The following is a 19,545-nucleotide window of genomic DNA, read 5'->3' as shown; positions in this document are numbered from 1 at the left end:
CAGTTGCCATGTGAAGATCCTGCTGTGTTTATTAACCCTCCACTCTGCGTCCACTGTAGGAATAGCGCTTTGGTGTTTACTTTAAAGTTTAACTGCAGCCAGACAAATGAGTTGTGGTGTGAACACGCCGCTTGATTAGCATGAGGGATCAGGGTAGCTTCTTTAACTATTAGCAGACAGTGTTAGGGTGTAAAGAACCTGAATGACACACACTTCTTTAAGCAGCTCAGATCAAATATTGAGGAAAGACAAAACATTTTTTTCAGGGTTATAATGCTGCATTTCTGTGACCGGTCAGTGCTGTGTGTTCCTTCATTCCCAGCCTCTAGTTCACAACACAAATGTCCACATGCTCGTCCTTCCTGTTTAATTCTCATATTTTTATTCTGTGAAACCCGACGTGAACACTTAACACCACTACACACTAAGGCCTGTTTTATTTATTTCTACCTAAATGTAGAGGACGATCTACCAAAAGAGGTACCATTGATAGAAACTAAAAGGGGAAAGAAAGTTGACAGTGATAATTGCTCACTGTTTTTTATTTTTTTATATGTAAACCAGTTAAACCACGAACAGGGAAGTGGACACACTGTTGTGACATATTGTCCTAGCAACGGGATAAACAAGCCTCTCTTTGACATGAATTGGTCAGTTTTAGGAGGCAATTTTCTTTCTAAGTCACCAGTCTTCAAAGAGGACTGCACAGATTTAGCATTGCACTCCAATAACATCATCATCATCATCATCATCGCACTCAAAATTGATGCAGCTGAACCATAAAAAAATTGCCTGGCGGTCACATTACACCACAATACAACTCGACCTGTCATAGCTGTTGACTCTTGCTGAGTAGGATGCATTGTAGTTGCCCCCCTTTGCACTGCTTCCTGATACCACTTTGTGGTTATTTAATTAGAGGTCAATGGGACAGTGTATAGATGACGGGCCTTATTAATATTATGGGGTAGTGTCCATTTATGACCTCACTCCAATCTGCTTTAATAAGTTGTGATGAGTCGAAGCAAGGAGACCTCTGGAGACGGTAGATGTCTTATGCAGGAACATTTATTGATGATTTATTGATCAATGTGAGAATCAGGGTTTGACCAGTACGACACTTATGAACTGAACAGTGCAGTGCCAACCCCAATTCTGCCTACGGTCCTCCTGGCCAGGGCTTAAGAAGCCAGCATATCTCGAGGACGTTGCCAACAGCGTCTGTATTATCATGTCTAGGTTAAAGGTGAGAATTTTGTGTTCGTCATGAGAGACACAATGACGTCTTGTTTGTGCCTCGCCTGGAGAGACACGTAATAAGTCAGATTAAATGTGAATCTATTTATAAGATCACATGTATTAATCTTACACTGAGGGAATCAAGTCCATCCAAAGCTGTGGAAATTGGAGCCTCCTCACCTGTCTCCTGTGACCTCTCACCTTTTGACCTTTTAATCCCTCTCTTCTCAGATTAAATGAGAGATTTTCTCTTATCCAACACCCTCAAAGTGGGGTTCAAAGACCTGACGGTGGCTTCTTACTGTCTTTAGGGCAGAATTATACTTAGTTTGTTTTAAGTATAGCGAGAGAAGATCTCCTACAGGTACATCTACAGTTCATCGGCTCCTGATGAGCTGTTTTCTACTTTCTCCTCGACTCCTACCTCCTCTTTCTCACCTACTGTACCTCCTGTCTTGTAAACAGCAGTGAGAGACACTCTCTTTAATGAGCTCAAGGTCCACACACACACACACACACACACACACACACACACACACACACACACACACACATGCAGTGCTGTAACCTTGGTTCTTCTCTGAGTAATTGGTTTTACTCAGTGCAGATTATATTTTTGCAATATTCTCCTTGTTAAAATACATTTTTAAGATGTGTAACAAACAGTAGTAGAGGCAGTATGACAAACAGCCTTTTAATGGTGCGCTGTGTAATGTCCTGCCACGGAGTGACCACATGCAACATTTAGCGCAGATACATTTTTTAAAAAGCCAACCGTTAACTAACAGCAGGGCAAGACTACGCATCCACTCAGCAGCTCCGGGAGATCATTCACCGGCTGCAGCACACACTCCAGCGTGGGGGGGGGGGGGGATTAACAACGGGTTGGTTGAGCCCTTGTCTGTCTCCCGCAGCTGTTGAGCCCAGCGAAGTAGTCTCTCCCAGTGGTGGTTGAGGAACGGGGCGAGGGTGTGAGTCATTTTCTTGTTTTTGCTCACTATAGGTAGAAGTGGTATTACAAGCAGGATGGACTAGGGATCGCTTTGTATGGTCATTTCAGTAGATATCTCTGCAACACAATACATATACTTTGACATAACGTCACAACACTGTAACTCGTTGCACTCTCATAATATATAGTGCCTTTCTGAAAGGATTGTAAAGAGCACAGAGTAGCTGTTTCAAGCACTTGACCATTATGCATGCATGCTGGAGCAATCAGTCACTGAGGCGATATCATAACGTGTAACCGGGGAGAAACTAGTTTATATAGATAAGAGACTATGAATAGGAAGGAGATAAGAGCTGCGGCCTGACGAGATATTTGTGAAGGACTTTACTGCTGCGGTAAATCTACTGCCAAGAGGAAGCTATTGATCGGCTCCTTTTAGCACTGCACACACACACACACACACACACACACACACACACACACACACACACACACACACACACAGACACACACACACACACACAGCATATACACACACACACACACTCACACAGCATATAAGCCTATTGGTCATGCTATTTAAAGATAAGGCCCCCCCATCAAGCCTCTGTATCAGAACATTTACTGATAACACACAACCTGATCTGAACTGTATGTAAATATTATCATGAACCAGTCAAGGGGATGGATACTTTTTTTTTTTTTTTTTTAGCTGACTTTATTCAATTTAACTAAAGAAGTCAGAGTTCTAAAATGTTCAGTGATTGATGACTGCACAATAATTGGCTCTAGGCTAAGACATTTCCCCCAAATAATGTAATCTAAAACCGAATTTGGTTTCGTGTGAGAAAAGTGTGTCACATGAACACGGCACTGTGGTGATGTCTGTGTTTACCCAGAACCATTGATAAGCAACCTCATTAAAACCAAACTATTGTCCCGCTGATCGCCATAGTGATTCAGACGTTGATGTGGACACACGCACTGCTTTTAAATGTTCGTTTGTATGTATGGTTTTCTGCTGTCACTTACAGAGAAACCACATCCACTCAGTTTAATTCACGCAGAACCTTTCATCCAATCATGCAGCCCAAAGTGCTTCACAGAGCAAGATTTAAAGAAAAAAATAAGCATCTAAACATATTTTGCAGCTGCTCAAAACGTTTCAGTACAGTTTGTCATCACAGCTGACCGAGCATTCGCAGGCTCGCACAGATGAAGTGTGTGCATCGTAGGAGGAAGTGACGGTTTGGCACAGGAAGTCGGTGTGCCACAGCGGAGCTTTACTTCCAGGGTCAAAAACTGCACAAAGCACTTCTTGAAGCCGTAGCAGTGAACCTCACTGGGATTAATCAACGGCTGTAACACAGTTTTTTATTCTTATGCAGCTGAAAGGTCTTTAGGGATGTTTTTTTCTGTAGTCTAGAATTCAATAGAGACACATTTCGACTGACTTAATGCGCTAAAGTGCAGAAACGTGTTTCCAGATTAGGCTGAGGTAAATGTAGTAGATGTGAGTAGATGCCCTTGCAGTCAAGTGGAGAATAGAGCCAGTAGCTGTGTGAGGCTGAATGCACGGTGTGCCTCCTCAAACACTGAATGTGTGTGTGGTCATGAAGGCATAAAGTGCATGAGACGCCTCCTGTAGTTGATTTCCTGTGTGTGTCAATACATGTATTAATGCTTTCCTTTCTCCGTTTCTCTATTTGCCCGGTATTGACTTTGTGTCTCTCTGTCTCCCCCTGCAGGGCTTGAGGAACAAGCCGAAGAAGACGGGACATGTCAAACCAGACCTTATAGACGTGGACTTGGTTAGAGGTGAGGAAAATTCCATCACGCTAATTAGATTAGATGCCGGACAGGCTCTCTACCAAAGCTAAGAGACACAGGACAACGTCTCCTCATAAAACACACACGTGAACCTGAGATGTCGACGTCGCCGTGCCAACCCGCTGTCGCAGTTAATCCTCACTCGTCTTCACCCATCTGCATTCTGATCTTTTCGCTTCTGTCTCATATTCGGCACATTTTCAATTATTCATCCGAGTCAAACTTATCCTCCATTGTTATTTCATCACGCAGGAAAGAGGGAAGAGGTCATCAAGAAATAAATGCAGGAAGTGAGGCGATAAAAACGGGGGCAGTAGGAAAAGATCTGCAGAGAGGGGAAAACAGATATTGGAGAGTCTGAGAAGGAAGAAGCAAGAGATTAAAAGATAGACACACTGCTCTGATGCGACTCCCCGGAGTATTAAGTGATGAGCTTTTGGCTTAATTAGTTCTCTTCGTTAAACTAAGTGTGTGTTTCTATTTCCGTCTTCCGCAGGTTCGGCGTTTGCCAAGGCCAAACCAGAGAGTCCGTGGACGTCACTGACCCGTAAAGGCATCGTCAGAGTTGTCTTCTTCCCCTTCTTTTATCGATGGTGGATCCAGGTCACCTCCAGGACTATCTTCCTCCTACTGCTGGCTCTCTATCTGCTGCAAGGTGTGTGTGTGTGTGTGTGGCTGTATCATTGTTTTTTCTTTCTTATTTTCATATTGGCTAAATATGGAGGCTGTAGTGGAAACAACCAAACATCGTCTTTTTATCTTTATCTCTAATTCTTAGTTTTAAGACTTAAGAGTCAGGTTGCATCATCAACATTTACAGATATATTGGTATCAAGGCTGAATTGGTCCTCAGTGGATGTGTTGCTGTGAGTCTAATCTGCAGTTTTTCTTAAAGTACACACGCAGAAAACAAAACAAATGATCTTGAACGCACACAGTACTCCCAGGTTATGCTTACAGAGCTGCACAAACACTTTCAAGACCACCGAGCAGTGTTTTCCACCGCCGACACCATGATGCTCAAGATGACCTGCAGAGTTTGGTGTTTAAACCAATGCCATTTTCCCCCATGCTTGCAGTGGCAGCAGCAGCCCTGTATGCGATCATCCCCCAGCCTCATGGGATACCAACCACCGAGGTGTTCGGAGCCATCTGGCTCATGTTGCTGCTGGGCACCGTCCACTGTCAGATCGTCTCCACCAGGACCCCGAAGCCTGCCTCCAGCAGTGGGGGGAAGAGACGCAGGTAACGACGGGGGGGGAGAAAAGCTGTGTATGAGTAGAAGTGGAAAACAGTGCAGGAAATCAAGGGGGGAATGATACCGAGGTGGAAAAGAAGTGGAGGAGAGATTGAGCGACGGGAAACACTGGATGAGATAAAAACAAGAAGGGAAGATGAAGAAATGTGGGGAAAGTGTGGAAACAAATGAATATTTGTCGCTGGATTGCATCTGCCCTCACTGTTGACTGTCTGCCAAGTTCTTTCACCAAAAAATCATTTTTAACATGGAGAGAGTTTCTGTCACCATTAATGGTCTTTCTGACTTATTATTTTAATCTTTATTAATGTGTTGACTGTTATTTTTCGTTAAGGAGCACAACACAAAAAAAAGTACATTGTATCTAGACTACATGCCTTGGAATCTCTCCATGATAAATCTAATGTCACTGGTTAAAGTCAAATTGGATTCCTTTTCTGTGAAAGTAGAAAGTAGCTGGCTTTAGCTGGTGTGTTTTTGCAGTTTGTAGACTTGCAGTTTGTGGTTTTCTCTCCGTCGGTGTAAAGCTCGTCAGTGTGTGACTGCTGTTTCTGGTTCACCGCGATTAAAGACAATTTTCAGACTCTTGGGAAGAAAATTGGACCATGCCACAGTTTTGGAAAGGGGTTTGGGGGGAAGCGAGGTAATGGTGTTTACTCCTCGGTCTCGTTTATCAAGGAAAGAGGAAACCAATCATGAATAGGGTAGAATTATATTCACGCAAAAATTCTGTTCCTCTGTACGTTTCTCTTCATCGGCCTTTCTCTTCTTCATCCAAGTCTTAAAGAGAAATCTCTCAGACAGAAAACTATCTTATATATCTCAAACCAGTAAATACTTTATTTCTATAGCAGCCTTTATCAACCTCTGGTTTATCCTGCCTTTAAATGTGAAAGTCCTTCACTTATCTATCAAATCTTTAAGAAGCAACTCTGCAAACATCATCTAATGTTCAAGTTAATATCCTGCAAAAGTAGACATTAAAGTCAAAAGTGCATTTTTATTTGTATTTGATGGATACAGGACGACAACATCGTTTAGTCCTTTCATATCATGTCTTAAGATTTAATTTAACCCTTTTAAAAATTTGCAGAATAACAACGTAAGAGAAAGAATATTCCTTTAACTGTTCCAGCCTCTGTGTCCAGTGTGTGCATCCGTTTTGGGCGCCAGTACTTTGCTCTTTGAAACATGGCACTTTCTAGCTTTTTTTTTTTAAACTTGGTGAAACTATATAAATAAAATGCAGCCAGGTTCCCGGTGGACACGCTGCTGTAGGTTCAAGTCTCCAGGTCCTCTCTAAGTCTCTCTCCACCCTCTATTCTTTCCAAACTGAAGGAAGTTGAGGAAGGCATCTCAGATGGAGGTGCATAGGGAAGGCGACGGGTCTAGCACTACCGATAACACACAGGAGGGGGCGCCACACTCCCACTCAGCCAGCACCACATACAGCCTGGGCGCTCTCTTCCAAGATTTCTGGCATGATATCTGTAAAGCTGGGTGTGTATTTTCGTTTCTCATCTTCCTAAAACGAGATGATGTACAAAGACGGGACTGGGGTTCAGTTCACCAAACGATCCGGTTCAAAGTTGTTTTGTTTTTGCACATTTTATTTAGAATAAGTGTTTTTTTTAGGGTGAAACATTCCAAATTTAGAGTTTCAACCAATTATGAAATTGGTTCTTTATACAAGTTATGTGTCTAACCAGTGAATAACTTATAATAAGAATAAGAATAACTAATACTGCTTACCCTTACACAATTTTAACGTACTTTTGATCAAGAAGTCGAGAACTGAATCCCAGCTTGGACTGACACCTGAACCTTTTTCAGCTGTGACGTCGCCTCCTCTCCTCTCACATCATTAACTTTTATCTTCCTCGAAAATTTGGCAATAACTAATGTTACATTTGAAGTTAATATGCAACATTTGATTATTGGCTATTTAATCACTGAGCTACCAAAATGTAACCAGGAAAGCAATCTTTGGTGTTAGGCAGCAGTGTTTTCAGAGAGGAACGGAGGGACTTTGCAGCTGATTTTGATCTGCATGATTCTCTGACAAAGCTGTGTTCAAAAGAAGCGTGGGGTGTGTTTCTTTGCTTAAAAAAAAAACGTCACCCAAAACTCAATTATCTGAAAGTTTCTCAAACTACATGTTTACCCTGTTTAAGCAATTAAAGGTCTATAATTACAATTTGACCGTATCTGACTCAGCTGCTTCCGCCCCCCGAGCTTCTACTTTGACCAGCTTTCAACAACAGTGTGGAACGTTCCAGAGCACTCGACAACTCTAAATTTGGTTTCCTTATGTATAGATTACAGGCAAATACAGATTCCACCTCTGTCAGTTAACTTTTCTCATTGGTAAATTAATAAATCCTCTGATTCACTGACTGTTTGCCTTTTTTTTTACTTTATTTAGAATTTCAGCTTAGATTAGCCGTGACACAAGGTGTTGCATGTTTGATGCAATACTTGATTTCCAGTGCTTTTATTCCTAATTCATTCATTTATTAATTAACCACTTGAATGGTTAGTGCAGCAGCAGTTCTCAGGTTCTAACTTATTCTCCTATAGTCACCTTCATATCGTGTGAATGTTCCACAGTGTTTTGTAGAATGCATGTGAACCTGTGAGCGCCGTTTATCTCACTGTATGTCTACTTCTGAAATTGAATTCCATATCTGACTGCATCCATCTATACATGTCTATCTTTTTTCCATCAATCTCTCCGTCCTCCTTCCCTTCCTCTGCTTCCTCCTTCAGATCTAAGAAGTCCAAACTGTCCATTGACAAGTCGACGGAGACGGACAACGGCTACGTGTCGCTGGATGGCCGGGTGACCAATCGCAGCAGCGAGGAGGGGCTTCAGCTCCACGAGCAGAGGTGTGATTTGATAAACAGGGCTGACGAGCCGTGCTGGAACTCCCACACACAGACGGCGCACACGCCGCGCAGCACCGGACTGATGCTGCCAAACGGCAACAAGGTGACGGCAACGCAAGAACTGTCTCACCCACCAACTGTCTGTCTCTTCAGGATTTGGCTGATGTGTGTTGGGTGTCTTTTAGGATCCGGCATCAGATGAGGCGTCCAGTGAGGAGGACCCCGAAGCATCCTACAGCGCCCTCCGCAGGGGAGTCGAGAGAATGAACAGCGACTGTACACTCAGAAACCGCAAGAATACACACCACTACAAGAAACACTACGCAGTGGAGGTGAACGCACACAAACGGCAACACGTCGACTTTTCAAAGCAGTTTAATTACATCAGAAATAGGACATGTCGTTTCATATTTGTCCAAACAATAACAATCCTCCCTGCTGTCTGTCAGGACGTCCCCAAGTCTGGCACCAGCTGCAGCTCCAGATGTTCCAGTCTGAGGACTCAGGACTCTGAGAGCACTCGACACGAGTCCGAGACAGAAGACCTGATGTGGGAAGACTTCCTGCACGGGGCCGAGTGCAGATCATCCTGCACCTCAGAGACGGGTCCGACCACAATGTTGTAGTTTTGACGTATCTGCTAAAGTCATTTAAATCTGCTTGTTTTGAAAATAATACTGTGACTGCATTTCTTGACAGAGGGAGAAGGAGGAGGGACGCCTGTCTGTCCCCCCGCTAAAAAGGAATATAGAGACGACCCTTTCCATCAGGTCTGGAAACCCCCTTACAAAAGACCTCACTGGCTATTGACTGACTATTTTTACTTTATGACGCACTAAATGAGAGACATTTAAATGCTGCTGTAAACAAAGTGGTTGCAGAAAATCGACAGCCCAAAATATATATATATATATATATATGATTATTTCTCCCACCTCTAACGAGGACATGTCTGTATTCCCCCTCAGGGTCACGCTCCCTGGCTGCACAGCTCCAACCCCGGCTTGGAGAGAGTGAGCGCCATAGTGTGGGAGGGAAACGAGTGCAAGAAGGCCGACATGTCCGTCCTGGAGATCAGCGGCATGATCATGAACCGAGTAAGCAGCAGTTGCTGTGGTCCTAAAAAGGAATATGTTTAAAGTTTTACCTACATGACGACCAACGATTAAATGTGTTTGTCTACCTCCCTTCACAGGTGAATCTCTACACTCCTGGTATTGGCTATCAGGTGTTTGGGAACGTGGTTTCAGTGACGCTCGGCCTCACACCTTTTGTGTACAGGTACTGCTAGCGTAACATACGTCCTGAAGAACTATTTAAAGATGCGTACTTGGTTGGTTTGCTCACGTCACAGTCTTTGTCTCCTGCAGACTGGCACAGTACCGTGACTTCGATCAGCTGACCACGCTCTCAGCCAACGAGCTGCTGTCCGTGGCACTGGGAGGCGGTTCTGGATCAGACGCCTTGGTCATCACCATGGTGACACTCAGCTTCCTGGTGCGCGTTTGCCTTATATGGCTCTTTTTCTTCCTGCTCAGTGTCGCAGAGAGAACCTACAAACAGGTGAGACAAGGAGATTGTCCTTGCTTTTAAATCTGCAAAGAGTTGCAAGAGTTTTTTTTTTTACTTAAGTCTGCACTCATGTGTTTCAGAGGCTGCTGTTTGCCAAGTTGTTTGGTCACCTGACTTCAGCCCGCAGAGCCAGGAAGTCTGAAGTCCCCCATTTTAGACTGAAGAAAGTTCAGAACATCAAGATGTGGCTGTCGCTACGCTCCTACCTCAAGGTACCTCACTGACCGCATTGTAGCTGTAACTGTAGCCGTTCATCCTCTCACCCCCATTACGTTTGCAGTTAATTGTAAATGAACTGTCCCGTTGCGCTTGCAGAGACGGGGTCCTCAGCGTTCAGTGGATGTGATTGTGTCGTCTGCCTTCCTGCTTACTCTGTCCGTCGTCTTCATCTGCTGCGCCCAGGTGAGTTCTTAGTGGGTCGAATCATCAAAACATTGTAGCTTCGATGTCCTGGAACGTGTCCACATTATAATCGTTATTATCGGATTACAGGTTACATCTCATTGTCATTTATAATACCATCAGTTATTGTTCATTTCTTATTACTTAACCTCAGTTAGCACAGATTTTCAAACTAAAGAAACTGTATAAAATCTTTTGGCAACATAATCAGATATTAATATAACTCTACACATAGCTAAGTTCATCAGAAAGCCTTGACACCTGAATTAAAGACTGTTTATGCCAGAATAATCATTTTCCAGCCTGAGTAATGCACTTGCCCGTCTTCTTCCAGTTGCTCCACATCCATGAAACGTTCCTGGAGTGTCACTATAACTGGGAGCTGGTGATCTGGTGCTCCAGTCTGTCTCTGTTCCTGCTCAGGTTTGTCACTCTGGGCTCTGAGACGAGCAAGAAGTACAGCAACACCTCCATCCTTCTCACTGAACAGGTAAGTGCAGGAGATGCATGCAGAGGCACACAGCAGTCGTGTCTCCGACCAGCGACGCTGATCCATTGTGTGCTTCACAGATCAACCTGTATCTGAAGATGGAGAAGAAGCCAAACAAGAAGGAGGAGCTGACACTGGTGAACAACGTCTTAAAACTGGCTACCAAATTACTCAAGGTACTGTATTTCTTCATCTCTATTTATCAGGGTTCTTTACAGGGTTCTAACACTACAGTCCTTTTCTGAACATTTAAATAGACCTCGTCTAACTGCTGTTTATTCCTCCCTCTCTCTCTCCAGGAGTTGGATACTCCTTTCAGGTTGTACGGTTTGACGATGAACCCTCTGCTCTACAACATCACCCAGGTGGTCATCCTGTCGGCGGTGTCGGGAGTCATATCTGATCTACTAGGATTTAACCTGAAGGTAAGTGTGTGACACGGGGAGGTTTAACATGTCTTCGTTAGGTTGAGAGGCTAGTTAAAGTCATGCCAGGTCAGAGCAGAAAGCAATACTGGACGCTTGTGATGTACTGACTTGGTTGCCTTAAAAAGGGCAACCAACAAGATATTTGTTAGGAGGAAACCTGTTTACCCCCCAAAACATTATAAACCTGTGAAAGCGGGAAACTCAACATACCTATACATACTATATATGTTCCTCTATGCTATATATACATACTTGATATGGTGGAATATTAACTGAGCACGTTTGTGTACTCGTGTCTTTGTTTCACAGCTGTGGAAGATTAAATCGTGACAGTGAGCAGCGATATGGCATCGACCTCCACTGACTCACTGAACGCTCATCTGACTGATTTTAACGGTTGAAAGGCAGAACGTCAGTCTCGACATATCAGAGTGCTTTCACCTTCAACGCTCCCACTTTGTGCAATTCAAAATCTATTTATTTACCCACTCAGTGTTTTTACTTAGGGTTTATTTGAATTGTAGTTTGGTTACTATTTTGTGTTCACACAAAACATGCTATATTTTACCTGTCTACAAAAAGTATTATTGTTATTATTATTATTATTATTATTATTAAGCATAAAGTGAACATGATGGTTTAGGTTCTCGTCTGCATTTGCAACAGTTAAGTTTTCATTTCGGCTCATTCACATATTTGAAGGCAAAAGTATTGAGCTGCAGATGGGACAGCAATCATTTCATTGTAAGTTTTGTGTTTTCTGAAACTGAAAGTTATTATTTATATGCTGAGTACATTTTTTTTTTTAATTCAAGCTGTTACAACCTTAAAGTCCGTTTTCAAAATTCACTGTTAGTCCAGTTGATTTCTTCAGACGACAAAGAACGTGGGTAGAAGATGAGTATGTAATAAAAGTCTGGAAATATGCTTTAAACCACAACAATGATACTTTATCTCCTCAAATTCGGCTGCTTTGGTGCAGACAACAGTCCGCATTTGCTGTAATTCCTGGCATTGGAAACCAACCTCTACTAATACCAGGTATAAATGCTTAAGAAAAATAAATTAGATATACATATCTGCTAATGGATGTTAACTGTTTGGCATTTAAGGGTTTTAATTTGCTGCAAAGAAACAATCGTCCAGTTACACAGAGAACTGGGAAATTTACAGAAACCTCCTGACGTTTAAAAAGATCCCCTTTTATATTATTTTTTGTCTTTTACTGAGTTTTAATTTCATGAAACATCAGAGGACTTGACAGTATTTCTAGTAATACATGTGTACTGTACAGGTGTCATGTCCTCACAGAAATTATCTGGTTAAAATTATGTTAGCATAGCATGACGACTTTTAACTTTTGTTAAGTGCATATTAGGGCATTGGCCTGTTCCCTGCACATGAAGCTACTTCCTTTTATATCTGGTTTGGTCTTGTTACTCTGATTATCCAGATGTGTTGTTTTTCTGTAAATTTACACAGATTTGGCTGCAGTCCAACAATCTTTTTGACTTGCATAAAGAAAAACATCCAATAAAATGTAGCGTTTGGAGGCTACTGACAAAAAGGAGCCTCTTTTGATATCATGGCTGTGTTGCAATTTAGTTGAAAACCATCAAATATCATTACTCGCACTGAAGCCAGTGTCTGATATAGCATACCATAGCTGTTTTTTTTGGGGGGGGGGGGGGGGACCATTCCATCATGTCAACCAGATTAGTAATTCAGCGAATTTAAAAAAAGATATATTAAACTCCAAGAGCTATTTAAATGGTAGATTCATGTGCATGACCATGGACAGTGATCAAAAGTGAAAGTCAGTAAGCCTCTGTCGCAGGTCTGAACATGAATGAAGAAATGCACTTTAAAAACAGTTTTAAAATGGAAGACTAGAAGTTGCATCTTGTTTCAATGTCAAGAGATCTTTTTTTGTACCTCATCGGCTTGACAGTGTTTGCTGGTCAAGCAAATGCTAGCTCTGAACTTAAGTATATTGTATCGACAATTCACATCACACTCTGAAGTAAATCCCACATGGTACATGAAGTTATCATACCCATATAAAATGTCTTAAATGTGATTGAAATGCTGTTGTTGCCTCAGTTACTGAGTTAGCTTTTTGCTAACTGAATAAAACTTCATTCATATAAATGCTAGCATAATCATCTTCAGTGTGTTTGAGGAGGACGACCAAAGTGCTTGTTTTACTGTTTGTTTTTGTTTGTCTCTGCTGGAAAAAAAAAAGAATGTATCTGCAGCATTGTGCTTTAAAATATATTTGTTTCCCTATGGAAATACTTTAAGTTGTATTATTGTTTTCTATTTGGCATTGTGCTTTTTGTTCTTTCATCATTCATTTGCAAAGGTTGTTTCTCACGCTCTTTGGAAAGTAGGGGCACTATTTACTGTGTTTTTAAGGAACAAATAACGTTGAAATGTATGTATGAAAATGAATCTAGGGAAGTGACTCTTATGTTGTGATTCTGTTTTCAAAGAGTCTGAATATTTAGATTTTTCTGTGAACTGGTCTGTCCACAAGTTCTACATTTTGATAAAAAAAATAAATGTATGTTGACTCACTGATTTTTGTTTGATTGTTAAGAGTTATACCACTTAGCAATTTGCTGTATTTTGCACTTTTGCAAAAGTCTGAGTGTAGTGAGTCCAAAACAGTCATAAAAAGGCTTAGTCATGGCAGGCAGGTGGTTTAGTGGTTAGAGTGCATGCCATTTACCCATGTCTGCATATACACAGCAGACTCAGGTTCGAATCCCGGCTAGAGATCCTTTGATGCATGTCACATCCCCCTCTCTCTCCCATGTTTCCTCTCTATCCACCGCTAAATACAAAGGTGTCTATGCAAGATAATCATCTTCAAAAAAAAAGTCTTGATCATATTGTTAAAAAAACGTCATGCTATAGCATGTCGAAAAAGTCAGTCAGAATATATTCATAAAAAAATATTTAAAATTGTTAAAGAGTCATAAAAATCGCTCATATCGCTTGACGCACCAAGTCTCAGTGTAGTGAGTCCAAAACAGCCATAAAAAGCCATGGTCAATTTTTTCAGGGAAAAAAAAAAAGTCATACTATAGCATGTCGAAAAAAAAGTAAAAAATCGACAAAATTCATAAAATGTTGTAAAAATGATTTAAAAGTCCTAACATATGCTTCTATATCGCGTGTCAATCAATGTCTGAGTGTAGTGAGTGCAAAATAGTCATAAAAAGGCTTAGTCATATCCCCCCCCCCCCCAAAAAGTCATACTATAGCATGTTGAAAATTCACGAAAAAGTCAGTCAGAATATATTCATAAAAAAATATTTAAAATTGTTAAAAAGGCATAAAAATCGCTCATCTCGCTTGACGCGCCAAGTCTCAGTGTAGTGAGTCCAAAACAGCCATAAAAAGCCATGGTCAATTTTTTCAGGGGAAAAAAAAAAAGTCATACTATAGCATGTCGAAAAAAAAGTGAAAAATCGACAAAATTCATAAAATGTTGTAAAAATGATTTAAAAGTCCTAACATATGCTTCTATATCGCTTGTCAATCAAAGTCTGAGTGTAGTGAGTCCAAAACAGTCATAAAAAGGCTTAGTCATGGCAGGCAGGTGGTTGAGTGGTTAGAGTGCATGCCATTTACCCATGTCTGCATATAAGCAGCAGACTCAGGTTCGAATCCCGGCTAGAGATCCTTTGATACATGTCACATCCCCCTCTCTCTCCCATGTTTCCTCTCTATCCACCGCTAAATACAAAGGTGTCTATGCAAGATAATCATCTTCAAAAAAAAAGCCTTGATCATATTGTTAAAAAAAACGTCATGCTATAGCATGTCGAAAAAGTCAGTCAGAATATATTCATAAAAAAATATTTAAAATTGTTAAAGAGTCATAAAAATCGCTCATATCGCTTGACGCACCAAGTCTCAGTGTAGTGAGTCCAAAACAGCCATAAAAAGCCATGGTCAATTTTTTCAGGGAAAAAAAAAAAGTCATACTATAGCATGTCGAAAAAAAAGTAAAAAATCGACAAAATTCATAAAATGTTGTAAAAATGATTTAAAAGTCCTAACATATGCTTCTATATCGCGTGTCAATCAATGTCTGAGTGTAGTGAGTGCAAAATAGTCATAAAAAGGCTTAGTCATATCCCCCCCCCCCCCAAAAAGTCATACTATAGCATGTTGAAAATTCACGAAAAAGTCAGTCAGAATATATTCATAAAAAAATATTTAAAATTGTTAAAAAGGCATAAAAATCGCTCATCTCGCTTGACGCGCCAAGTCTCAGTGTAGTGAGTCCAAAACAGCCATAAAAAGCCATGGTCAATTTTTTCAGGGGAAAAAAAAAAAGTCATACTATAGCATGTCGAAAAAAAAGTGAAAAATCGACAAAATTCATAAAATGTTGTAAAAATGATTTAAAAGTCCTAACATATGCTTCTATATCGCTTGTCAATCAAAGTCTGAGTGTAGTGAGTCCAAAACAGTCATAAAAAGGCTTAGTCATGGCAGGCAGGTGGTTGAGTGGTTAGAGTGCATGCCATTTACCCATGTCTGCATATAAGCAGCAGACTCAGGTTCGAATCCCGGCTAGAGATCCTTTGATACATGTCACATCCCCCTCTCTCTCCCATGTTTCCTCTCTATCCACCGCTAAATACAAAGGTGTCTATGCAAGATAATCATCTTCAAAAAAAAAGCCTTGATCATATTGTTAAAAAAACGTCATGCTATAGCATGTCGAAAAAGTCAGTCAGAATATATTCATAAAAAAATATTTAAAATTGTTAAAGAGTCATAAAAATCGCTCATATCGCTTGACGCGCCAAGTCTCAGTGTAGTGAGTCCAAAACAGCCATAAAAAGGCATGGTCAATTTTTTCAGGGAAAAAAAAAAAGTCATACTATAGCATGTCGAAAAAAAAGTGAAAAATCGACAAAATTCATAAAATGTTGTAAAAATGATTTAAAAGTCCTAACATATGCTTCTATATCGCGTGTCAATCGAAGTCTGAGTGTAGTGAGTGCAATATAGTCATAAAAAGGCGTAGTCATATCCCCCCCCAAAAAAAAAGTCATACTATAGCATGTCGAAAATTCACGAAAAAGTCAGTCAGAATATATTCATAAAAAAATATTTAAAATTGTTAAAAAGGCATAAAAATCGCTCATCTCGCTTGACGCGCCAAGTCTCAGTGTAGTGAGTCCAAAACAGCCATAAAAAGCCATGGTCATTTTTTTCAGGGAAAAAAAAAAGTCATACTATAGCATGTCGAAAAAAAAGTGAAAAATCGACAAAATTCATAAAATGTTGTAAAAATGATTTAAAAGTCCTAACATATGCTTCTATATCGCGTGTCAATCAAAGTCTGAGTGTAGTGAGTGCAATATAGTCATAAAAAGGCGTAGTCATACCCCCCCCAAAAAAAAGTCATACTATAGCATGTCGAAAAAAAAGTGAAAAATCGACAAAATTCATAAAATGTTGTAAAAATGATTTAAAAGTCCTAACATATGCTTATATATTGCGTGTCAATCAAAGTCTGAGTGTAGTGAGTGCAATATAGTCATAAAAAGGCGTAGTCATACCCCCCCCCCAAAAAAAGTCATACTATAGCATGTCGAAAAAAAAGTGAAAAATCGACAAAATTCATAAAATGTTGTAAAAATGATTTAAAAGTCCTAACATATGCTTCTATATCGCTTGTCAATCAAAGTCTGAGTGTAGTGAGTGCAATATAGTCATAAAAAGGCTTAGTCATGGCAGGCAGGTGGTTGAGTGGTTAGAGTGCATGCCATTTACCCATGTCTGCATATAAGCAGCAGACTCAGGTTCGAATCCCGGCTAGAGATCCTTTGATACATGTCACATCCCCCTCTCTCTCCCATGTTTCCTCTCTATCCACTGCTAAATACAAAGGTGTCTATGCAAGATAATCATCTTCAAAAAAAAAGCCTTGATCATATTGTTAAAAAAACGTCATGCTATAGCATGTCGAAAAAGTCAGTCAGAATATATTCATAAAAAAATATTTAAAATTGTTAAAGAGTCATAAAAATCGCTCATATCGCTTGACGCGCCAAGTCTCAGTGTAGTGAGTCCAAAACAGCCATAAAAAGGCATGGTCAATTTTTTCAGGGAAAAAAAAAGTCATACTATAGCATGTCGAAAAAAAAGTGAAAAATCGACAAAATTCATAAAATGTTGTAAAAATGATTTAAAAGCCCTAACATATGCTTCTATATCGCGTGTCAATCAATGTCTGAGTGTAGTGAGTGCAAAATAGTCATAAAAAGGCTTAGTCATATCCCCCCCCCCCCAAAAAGTCATACTATAGCATGTCGAAAATTCACGAAAAAGTCAGTCAGAATATATTCATAAAGAAATATTTAAAATTGTTAAAAAGGCATAAAAATCGCTAATCTCGCTTGACGCACCAAGTCTCAGTGTAGTGAGTCCAAAACAGCCATAAAAAGGCATGGTCAATTTTTTCAGGGAAAAAAAAAAGTCATACTATAGCATGTCGAAAAAAAAGTGAAAAATCGACAAAATTCATAAAATGTTGTAAAAATGATTTAAAAGCCCTAACATATGCTTCTATATCGCGTGTCAATCAATGTCTGAGTGTAGTGAGTGCAAAATAGTCATAAAAAGGCTTAGTCATATCCCCCCCCCCCCAAAAAGTCATACTATAGCATGTCGAAAATTCACGAAAAAGTCAGTCAGAATATATTCATAAAGAAATATTTAAAATTGTTAAAAAGGCATAAAAATCGCTAATCTCGCTTGACGCACCAAGTCTCAGTGTAGTGAGTCCAAAACAGCCATAAAAAGCCATGGTCAATTTTTTCAGGGAAAAAAAAAAAAGTCATACTATAGCATGTCGAAAAAAAAGTGAAAAATCGACAAAATTCATAAAATGTTGTAAAAATGATTTAAAAGTCCTAACATATGCTTCTATATCGCGTGTCAATCGAAGTCTGAGTGTAGTGAGTGCAATATAGTCATAAAAAGGCGTAGTCATATCCCCCCCCCCCCCCCCCCCCCCCAAAAAAAAGTCATACTATAGCATGTCGAAAATTCACGAAAAAGTCAGTCAGAATATATTCATAAAAAAATATTTAAAATTGTTAAAAAGGCATAAAAATCGCTCATCTCGCTTGACGCGCCAAGTCTCAGTGTAGTGAGTCCAAAACAGCCATAAAAAGCCATGGTCATTTTTTTCAGGGAAAAAAAAAAGTCATACTATAGCATGTCGAAAAAAAAGTGAAAAATCGACAAAATTCATAAAATGTTGTAAAAATGATTTAAAAGTCCTAACATATGCTTCTATATCGCGTGTCAATCAAAGTCTGAGTGTAGTGAGTGCAATATAGTCATAAAAAGGCGTAGTCATACCCCCCCCCAAAAAAAAGTCATACTATAGCATGTCGAAAAAAAAGTGAAAAATCGACAAAATTCATAAAATATTGTAAAAATGATTTAAAAGTCCTAACATATGCTTATATATTGCGTGTCAATCAAAGTCTGAGTGTAGTGAGTGCAATATAGTCATAAAAAGGCGTAGTCATACCCCCCCCCCAAAAAAAGTCATACTATAGCATGTCGAAAATTCACGAAAAAGTCAGTCAGAATATATTCATAAAAAATTATTTAAAATTGTTAAAGAGTCATAAAAATCGCTCATATCGCTTGACGCACCAAGTCTCAGTGTAGTGAGTCCAAAACAGCCATAAAAAGCCATGGTCAATTTTTTCAGGGAAAAAAAAAAGTCATACTATAGCATGTCGAAAAAAAAGTGAAAAATCGACAAAATTCATAAAATGTTGTAAAAATGATTTAAAAGTCCTAACATATGCTTCTATATCGCGTGTCAATCAAAGTCTGAGTGTAGTGAGTGCAATATAGTCATAAAAAGGCGTAGTCATATCTCCCCCCCCCCCCCAAAAAAAAAGTCATACTATAGCATGTCGAAAAAAAAGTGAAAAATCGACAAAATTCATAAAATGTTTTAAAAATGATTTAAAAGTCCTAACATATGCTTCTATATCGCGTGTCAATCAATGTCTGAGTGTAGTGAGTGCAAAATAGTCATAAAAAGGCTTAGTCATATCCCCCCCCCCCCCAAAAAGTCATACTATAGCATGTCGAAAATTCACGAAAAAGTCAGTCAGAATATATTCATAAAAAAATATTTAAAATTGTTAAAGAGTCATAAAAATCGCTCATATTGCTTGACGCACCAAGTCTCAGTGTAGTGAGTCCAAAACAGCCATAAAAAGCCATGGTCATCTTTTTCAGGGGAAAAAAAAAGTAATCTATAGTATGATTTTTTTTTCAAAAATTGTTAAAAAGTCATAGAAAAAAAAGTCAGGACTCAGTAATATTATAGGAAAAAGTGATACAGTCACACTGTTATATGACCTAGTATAGCATGTAAAAAATAAATTAATTCATAACATGACCTTCATGTCATGGTTCA

General features: G+C 39.7%; 1 protein-coding gene across 1 annotated transcript; it reads left to right on the top strand.

Annotated features, from left to right (window-relative positions):
- Positions 1-1,231: 1,231 nt before the first annotated feature.
- On the top strand, positions 1,232-13,640 carry LOC311032208 (protein PHTF2; the record flags this gene model as incomplete). Its single annotated transcript, XM_084038843.1, has 19 exons — positions 1,232-1,246; positions 3,684-3,704; positions 3,940-4,009; positions 4,518-4,676; positions 5,101-5,266; positions 6,618-6,779; positions 8,049-8,271; positions 8,354-8,500; positions 8,618-8,774; positions 8,868-8,938; positions 9,137-9,265; positions 9,364-9,449; positions 9,539-9,731; positions 9,821-9,952; positions 10,056-10,142; positions 10,477-10,632; positions 10,713-10,808; positions 10,932-11,057; positions 11,370-13,640. The coding sequence occupies 19 exons, from the start codon at positions 1,232-1,234 to the stop codon at positions 11,388-11,390; spliced, it is 2,217 nt and encodes a 738-aa protein (XP_083894969.1). The 3' UTR covers positions 11,391-13,640.
- Between the last annotated feature and the right edge of the window lie 5,905 nt (positions 13,641-19,545).

This window comes from Eutrigla gurnardus, assembly GCF_963514095.1.
Source record: "Eutrigla gurnardus genome assembly, chromosome: 21".
In the NCBI taxonomy this organism is placed as follows: Eukaryota; Metazoa; Chordata; class Actinopteri; order Perciformes; family Triglidae; genus Eutrigla; species Eutrigla gurnardus.
This window is presented reverse-complemented; position numbering and strand designations above follow the sequence as displayed.